The sequence below is a fragment of the Nannospalax galili genome, unplaced genomic scaffold (assembly GCF_000622305.1).
Source record: "Nannospalax galili isolate Female #2095 unplaced genomic scaffold, S.galili_v1.0 scaffold843, whole genome shotgun sequence".
In the NCBI taxonomy this organism is placed as follows: domain Eukaryota; kingdom Metazoa; phylum Chordata; class Mammalia; order Rodentia; family Spalacidae; genus Nannospalax; species Nannospalax galili.
The window spans coordinates 682,693-691,901 of NW_008349585.1; the positions used below are offsets into that span (position 1 = coordinate 682,693).

Here is a 9,209-nt window from a genome sequence, read left to right on the forward strand (position 1 = left end):
TCTTGTCTTTGATCCCATTTATATGATTAATGATGTTTTTTGACCTGCATATATTGAACCATCCCTGCATCTCTGGGATAAAGCCTACTTGATCATGGTGAATGATCTTTTTGATGTGTGTCTGTATGCAGTTTGCAAGTATTTTGTTGAGAATTTTTTCATCTGTGTTCATTAAGGATATGGGTGTATAATTTTCTATTTTGGTTGTCTTTACTTGGTTTTGGTATTAGAGTGATGCTGGCTTCATACAAGGAATTTGGGAGTTCTTCCTCTGTTTCTATCATTTTGAACAATTGGTTGGAAGTATTCTTTAAATGTCTGGTAGAATTCTGCTGTAAATAAGGTTTGGTAGAATTTAGCAGTGAATTTCTCTGGTCCCATACTTTGTTGGAACACTATATTACTGCTTCAGTTTCACTGATTAATATGGGTTAATTTAAGTTGATACCCTGTTTAGGTTTTTTGTACCTAGGAATTTATTCATTCTAGAGTTTTCTTAATTTTTTAGAATATAAATTTTTAAGGTTTCGTTAATGACTCTGGATTTTTTTAAAAATTTGTAGTTACCTTTCCTTTTCTTCTCTAAGTTTATTAATTTGTATATTCTCTTTCTTTTGGTTAGTTTGGCAACTTGTTTGTCAAGCTTGTTTGTTTTAAAGATCCAACTCTTTGATTGTACTTATTATTCTTTTAGTCTCTGTTTATTTCTGCCTTAATCTTTATTGTTTTTTCCCATCTGCTCCTTTTTTGAATTTAGATTTTTGATGTTTTTCTAAGGTCGTGTGTTGCATGATCAGGTTATTTATTTGAAATCTTTATCTTTCTTTCTATTATTTTTATTTGTGCATACGTGTGTGCATGTGTGTATGACAGTGGGTTATGTTCATCCCAGTGAAGGAGAATAGAGTTATTGGGTCCCCCAAAGCTGGAATTATAGGCGATATTGAGCTGCCCAACGTGGGTGCTGGGAATCAAAGTTGAGTGCTCTGCAAAAGCAGTATGTGCTCTTAACTGCTGAGCCATCTGTCCAGCCTCCCCTCTTTTGTTTTGATTTCTTTCTTTGTTTCTCTTTCTTTGTGTGTGTGTGTGTATATACATGTGCAGACATGCAAGTGCTACGATACATATGTGGAAATAAGACACATGTATTGGATGTCTTTCCTTGCCTTCCACTTTGAGGCAGAATCTGTAGCTTTTCACAATTGCATGCTCCAGGCTCATTGGCTTGTGAGCTTCTCTGTATTTTCTTCTCTCCTTTTCCATCTCCTGTGCGAGCACTGGGATTACAGGCATGTACTACCATGTCTAGCTTTACATCATTCTGGGATATGAACTTAGGTCTTCATGCTTGCATGGCAAGTGCTTTATCCACTGATCCATTTTTCTAGTTCATGATTTACTTAAATGTAAGCACTTAAGCTACAAACTTTCCTTTTAGAATTACCTTAGCTGTATCACAAAGGCACTAATAATTTTTTTTTCATTTTTATTTGATTCTAGGAATTTTTAAATCTCCCTGATTTCTTCAGTGACCACTGATCATTCAAGATTTTATTGTTCAGTCTCCATGCATTTGTACAATTTCTGTAGCTTTTCTTACTGTTGGCTTTTGTTTTGTTGCAGTATGATCTGATAAAATTGAAAGTATTATTTTGATTCTTTTGTATTTAATAAGATTTGATTTGTTTTTGAGAATGTGGTCTTTTTAGAGCAAGTTCTATGGGCTGATGAAAAAATATGTATTCTGTATCTTTTTTATGTAATATTGTGTGTACATTTGTTGTGTCCATTTGATCTGTGGTATATAGTTTGGAGCCCAGATGATTCCATGATGAGCACCATGTGTTATACATGGAGCTGCAGGATTTGATGTTTGCCCTGCTTGGTTTTGGTCTTGGTTTGGCCTAATATTTCCTTGCTTTACAAGTGTTCTCTTTTGGAATGAGGATGTTTATTCAGTATCATTGTATGTTGGAAGTATGTAACTTTTTTTTTTTTGATGTTATAGAGGCTCACAGTAAGAGATTGTTTTAAGTCTGGAAGAGACTTAGGACTTTTAAACAGTTATGTTGAAAGTATTAAATATTATGGAGACTTTTGAAATTGGACTAAACGAATTTCAAATTATTAGATGGCCATGAGCCTATGGGGACAAGGGGTGGAAGAATATGACTTAAAAGTCATGTGCTTTTTAGGGGCCTAGGTGTCGTGGCACACAATTTTAATCCCAGCACTTGGGAGGCAGAGGTAGGCAGATCTCTGCGAGTTCAAGGCCAGACTGTACATAGTGAGTTCCAGGCCAGCTGGAGCTACAGGGAGACCCTGGCTCAAAAAGAACCCCCCCCCCAAATCATGTGCTTTGATGTTGAGTTGACATGGAATGGAGTTGTGATGCTTAATGTTGATTGTCCACTTGGTAGGCTCTGGAATAATTTGGAAGGCAAAGCTTTAGGCACACCTGTGAGAATTACTTAGCTTGTGTTAGTCTGTGAGGGATTATCTTGATTAGGATAATTGAAGTGGGCACTGAACCATATAAAGAGGAGGAATCTAGCTGAACACAAGTATTCATTGCTCTCTGCTTCCTGACTGGACCAGCTGATTCAGTTTCCTGCCTCTGCCTTTCCCACTGTGATGGGGGAAGTCCCCTCAAACTGTGAGCCAAACTGAGCCCTTCCTTCCTTAACTTGCAAAAGTCAGGGTATTTTATCATAGTAAAAGAAAAAGTAACTAATACAAACTCTGACATTTCTTTGTTGATATTTAATTTGGATGGCCCTTCTAGAAATGAGAGTAGGGAATTGAAATTACCCACTATTATTATATCAGGACTTATCAAACCTTTCATGTACATTAGTGTGTATATTTATAATTGCTGTGATTGTCTCCTTTGTAGTGACCTTTGTTAATATTATAATTTTGGTGTAAGTCTTCCTTTGCCAAATAGCCATGGTTTTGGCATCTGTTCACTTAGCAGATTGTTTTTCATCTTTTGCACTCAGCCTGTGGGTGTCTTTACCAGTAGGATATGTTTTTTGGAGACAACAAATAGTTGAATCTAGTGTTTCAATACAGTCATCCAGTCTTTGTCTCTTTACTGGTGAGTAGAGGCCATTTAAATTTAAGGGTATTAATGATAGATACTAATTTCTATAATTTGTTGGTTGTGTTATTATTTTTTTCTTTACTTTTGTCTATTAGGATTTGGGGTTTCCTGCTTTATTGTTATAGACACATTCTGTTCCTTCCTAACTCTCCTTTGTTTATCTTTCCTCTCTTGAAATGTGTTCTTTTCTGTGATCTCATGATTGAGACCATTTTTGTCTGTCTCAGGGTCTAGATTTCTTTTTGTCATGTGTTCTGTTCTTGATGTTAAATGAAAGTTAGAAATATAACTATATGAATGAGAAGAATCTGGTGACAAAGACTATTTTCCCACTAAACCAACCAATATTCATTGAGGTTCTTTAATAGTAATTAATTAAATTTGTCTTGCTGGGCATCAAATCTAGGACCTTATGTGTGCTAAACAAGAGCTGTACCACTAAACTATATTGCGAAGCCCATAATCTATATGGATGGGAAAGAATCTACTTAAATCTCTCATAATCTTCTTGCCTAAAATACCTGATTAAATTCATTCGTCATGATGCTTCATTGAAATGTATGTAGCTTTACTTAACATCTTTAGATATAAAAATGGCATGATGTTGAAGTATTAGGATACTTTTATATCATATTTTAAAAATTAATTGGTTCTCTTTGCTTTTCTTTACTCTTTAGCCGGCCCCAGAAAGTATGTTTGTGTCCATATCTGCCAGTGCACCCACTCCATATCTCTACCCACTTGTACATAATCCAACATCCAGCAGAGGTGAGTTAAATTTTGTAAATTATACAACTTCATATGGAATATGACTGCATCAGAGGAAACACCCCGTAGGCATGCTTATTCCTACTGTTGAGTGTTTCAGATACAAAATATTGTCTGTGGTAAGGGCTTAAACTTTAGGGAAGAAAGTTTTGTACATTATATGAGATTGTAGAGTCAAATGTTTGAGGCATAGTATTTCATAAAAATTGTGTTTTGGGGACTAGAGAGATGGCTCAGTGGTTAAGAGCTGCTCTTGCAGAAGACCTGAGTTCTGTTCCCAGCATCTATATGGCAGTTATCAACCATCAATAACTCCAGTTCCAGGGGATTTGACATTCCAGGGAATCTTCTGGTCTCTGTGGGAATTGCAGGGCATAGGTGCATTTACATATATGCAGGCAAAACACACACATAAAATAAAAATAAATAGATCAATTTTTTTTCAAAAATTATGCATTTGAGTAGTATAAAGATTGTGAACTCCAACAACTTTGAATGATGAAAAAATGTAATTTTGTGACTAAAGAGCTAAGAGAATTATTCTTTTAAATTTTGGTCATAGCTTATGCTCCTTGATGACTTTTCTTGCTAAAGTAGAAATTTACATTTGGGAACTTTTTTGTTTTTTGAGATTTAACTCTATATTCTGCTTAAAATACATATATAAAAAAGGGGAGGGGATAGGGTGAAATAGAATTACATGACTGACAAAAAGACTTGAAATTATAGTCAGAGTGGCATTTTAATCTTATAAATTGAATACTTAAGTAAAATTTTCATTTAGATGAATAGAACATGTTTATTTTGCAATATACCAGCTGTAATGACTTTCTAATTAATACTCTCCTGTTTAGAATGATATATGTGCCAGAATGCATGTATGTTTGTAATATTTGATTTATAATGATGGGGTGTAAGGAAATCATAGGAAATTATAAAGTATGGTTACTACACAACTAGTTAGTGCCTGATATAAATGGATTTAATGTAAACCCAAGTGAGCACTCATTGCATTGAGCAACTCAGGACATCTTATAGTCAAGTTGGCTTTAGATGAAGAAGTAGTTTGTGTGTGTGTGTGTGTGTTGTGTGTGTGTGTTTTTAATTTCACAACCTAGTCTACTTGAAGACTTTAACAAAAATATAGAAGAAATTAGTTTGTCTTTTCCAAATAATGAAATACTTTTTCATTTGTTGAAAGCTGTTAAATATTTCATTTGTTGCCAACTCCTTTTTCAGACTTTACCACAGACTCTTTTTTTTTTTTTTTGTGATTCTGATAGCTTAGTTACTGGAATGATTTTACTGTATCTAAAACGGCAATATTGTTTAGCTCATAGTTGCAGAAAACAATAGCTCTTGGGGCATACACATTTGCTTTAAAACCTGTGTTTTGATGGTGAATTTCATATTTCATCTTATGGTGCACATAATATGCACTTCACTATTGTTCTAGATGCAAGACTGTCTTTAAAATTAATTTGTGGGTATTTTAATAGTTTGAAATCTCTTACAGTTTTTTTTTTTAACCATGATTAATCCTCAGTTTAGATGATTCATGTAAAATAGTGTCTGCTGTGGATGTAGTTAATGTATATGCAAGTACATCCAAATTGGTTTTCCTTATCAGCAAAGAAACTTTCTGGTCTTCATCTGGTTCAGTAACACTAGGCTGCCTGTGTGTAACTTCAACATTCTCTTTCGCATAAATGAATCTGCCAATTTCATGATTCTTCCATAAAAATGTGATTGAAAACCATTTGGACACACTCCAGGTAGAAGCTGGGAAAAGAAACATGGTAGAGAAGATGATGTAGATGTGATGGACATTTCAAAGAGCAGGTGTATGTATGTAGAAAAGTACTTTTAAGATAAAAACAAAAGTTATCTAAAAAATAATAAAAAAAGAAGCTTTACAAGAAAGAAATATTATGTCAAGCTCTATGGTCTTTCTGTACAATGTATGTTTAGCCATATTGATGTAAACACTATTAATTTATTTAAAACCATTATAAGATGTGAGAATTAGCAGTGCGATAAGAGTACAGAATGCTCATTTTTCATAAGAAGATGCACTTAGAAGTTTGGAAGTTAAGAGTAAGAGTTTTAGAATAAGAGTGCCTAGCTTCCAAATTGTTAATAGCTCTGTGAACATTGTAGGCCTGAGAAAGTTTATCTCTCTGGGCTTCAGTTACTTTGTTGCTTAAATGGAATATTTCTTGTAATTGTATGCACTAATATTAGCTATGATGAGTTCTAGTTTTGAGTAATATGTTAAAATTGAAACATCGAAGTTGTAAGACACACACATCATAGGAAATATGGAGATAATTCTCAGGAGATGTAGCTACAGTAGAGTGATGACTTCTTGGAAGCAGTACTGAAGAGTATACTTGGGAACAGCTATAGCATTTTAGGTATTTATCATTTTAAATTTGATATATGCATGTATTACTTTAATAAAAGTGTGGAAACTAAAAGTCTCCATAGTGATGTAAGGGCAAAGAACACTATATGAACAGTGGAAAATTTTCTAAACTCCACCTCAGGCACAGTAGCTAACCACCTGTCTCTATAGGATTAATGATAAAGTTGTGGCAACAGGCAAGATAGTTGTCAGTGGTGCAGACTAGCATGCTGGTGGTCAAGTTACTGCTTGGTTCTTCCCATACTCTAAATTCTTCTGAATATCATAAGTGCAGGCCACTCAAGTGGGAGAGAGAAAGTAGGCTTCCTTTTCTATAGTGGCAAATATTTACATTGGTGACAGAACTGTGGTATAAGGAAAACACCTTCCTCTTCTTTATTTATTTAATAATAATTTATAGGTAATAGTTTGTATTCTTTTATACTTTGGTTTATTTGTTTTGATGCTCAAATTGTTCCATTTTGGCCATTGTCCTTTTGACTTACTGTTTTATTTTTTTCAAGCATTTTGCTATTTTTTAAATGTAAGCTGACATACTTCAGAGTATAATTACTTTTAAAATAAAATCTTATCAGAATAAATTATTCAGTTAGACATGAATTTATGTATAGATATAATTTATAATTATTTAGTCTGTTATTAGCATAGATTAATTATGCATAAAATGGGTTTCATTACATTATTTTCATATGTGTGTATAATGTATTTTGATCATAATTATCACCCTATAAATTATAATTCTATCCATTAACTTGTAACCATACCTTAATAGGTTAAAAAGGTATACTTGTATTATGCTCAGTACTGATAAAGCAAAGAAACATTATTGTTTATTAAACTGTGGTCTTCAGTAAAAGACATTACAAGAATATGTAAAGTTCGAAATCAGATGTTTCAGGGCTGGAGTGATAGCTCAGCAATTAAGAGCACTGGCTACTCTTGCAGAGGACCTAGATTTGATTTCCAGCACCCACGTGCTGGCCAACTGTCTGTAACTCCAGTTCCAGGGGATCTGATGCCCTCTTTTGACCTCTGTGGGCATTGCATGACACAGTTATACATACGTGTAGGCAATGCACTCATACATGTAAGATGAAAATAATACAATATTAAAAAGGAAGAAATCAGATGTTTCTTAGAAGTTTTTTCCTCCTATTACTGGGGGCTGAAACTTAGGGCCTTGTATCTGATGTGCAAGCACTCATTCTACTATTGAGTTTCATCATGAAAGTTATCTATCTATCTGTTTATTTATTTATTTGTTTGTTTATTTATTATTTTATGTGTATGAGTATTATGCCTGCATGTATGTAAGTGCACCTGTGTTGTGCAGTACCTGTGGAGGACAGAAGAAGGTGTCAGATCCGCTGGAACTGGAGTTACAGTCAGTTAGCCACCACATGGGTGCTGGGATTCAGACCTGGGTCTTCTGCAAGAACAGCCAGTGCTCTTAATTGCTGAGCCATCTCCCTGGCCCCTCATCATAAAAGTTTTAACAATGTTTGTCTAATTAAAAAATCCATGTTTTGGCTTTTCTTTAAAGGAAAACAAAGTGTTACGAACTGTTCCTCTGCTGGCAGCATGCCTTCCCCAGGACAAATGTAAAGTAAAGATTGGGCGCCGCTTCAGTGAAGAAAGGTAAATTAACTCAGGGACTTGGAAGTCGTTCCTTTTGACACAGATCTTCCTTTGGGAGGGTTAAAATTATATAACTGGCAATTGGATAGGCAAGCCTTGACAAGAAAAATAATGAAGAGGAAAATGGAAAGAATTGTGCCTAGGAAAATGCAAGAAAAGACAAAATCTGAGACTTCTGATTTACCTTTAGAACTAGTGTCTCTATTTGATTAGACAGATGACTAAAGGGGAACTTTTATTAGGAATTCAGTAAGTATAGTAAAACTTTTATTTTCCCCAAACTAATGACGATATCTTAAAAATTATTGTTTTAGAGATGCTGAACTTTCAACTGTTTGCCGGGACTCTGGTACACTAATATTATATCCAGGGGCTGAAGCTACTAATTTGGAAGAATTTATATTAGATGCTCCTGTTTATCCTTCCACAATCATCCTCATCGATGGTACATGGAGCCAGGCTAAGGACATTTTCTATAAGAATTCTTTGTTCCGACTTCCCAAACAGGTAAACCAGTATTTTAACAAAGAATAAGTACAGTTGTATAATTGTGTATTATTTTTGTTTTTGGTTAAAAGATATACATGTGGACTGGAAAGATGCTCAATGGTTAAGAGCACTGTTTGCTCTTGCAGAGGACCTGGGTTCAATTCCCAGCACCCACATGGTGGCAACTGTCCATAACTCTAGTTCCAGAGGATCCGATGCCCTCTTCTGACCTCCATGGGCATTGCATAACACTGTGCACCTATCTCCATGCAGGCATTACACTCACATACATAAAATAAAAATAATAAATAAAATATTTAAAAAAGATACACATGTTTTTATATATGAATTTAGTGCTGTGTGTAGGAATGTATGCAAGTAGATATGTTCATGTGAGTAGATAAACACATTGACACTATTGACTGCAGACTGCATGAATTGCTCCTTAGAGAATGAGGGCTACTGTTCTCAGAAAGGTGCCTAGGAAGCATGGCTGGCAGTTAGAAAAGAAAAAAAGAACAGCAGTAACAACAGCAAACCTCACACCATTACATGCTCCACCCCATTGTTTATTTGTGAATATATGTATACTTGCTATGCATTTCTTGTCTTATTTAATGTTAGTACTGTCAGTAAATTTTTTGATAATTTCCTTTAAATTTGCTCAGAAAGGAAGAAGCTGGGGAAGGAGGGAACAAGAGAGGTTAGTGGAGGGGGAAAATTAAGACATCACATGCATATTTTCTTTCATATACACAATCTAGAGGGAGAACAAGGGAG

General features: G+C 34.7%; 1 protein-coding gene across 1 annotated transcript in view; it reads left to right on the forward strand.

Annotated features, from left to right (window-relative positions):
* Positions 1 to 8,511, forward strand: part of Dtwd2 (DTW domain containing 2) — a 55,227-nt gene extending 46,716 nt beyond the window's left edge. The window contains exons 2-4 of the mRNA XM_008847018.3: positions 3,784 to 3,874; positions 7,846 to 7,940; positions 8,255 to 8,511. Coding sequence (XP_008845240.2) covers positions 3,784 to 3,874; positions 7,846 to 7,940; positions 8,255 to 8,474 — 406 coding nt within the window. The 3' untranslated portion in view covers positions 8,475 to 8,511. The remainder of the gene's footprint in view (positions 1 to 3,783; positions 3,875 to 7,845; positions 7,941 to 8,254) is intronic.
* The last annotated feature ends 698 nt before the right edge of the window (positions 8,512 to 9,209 follow it).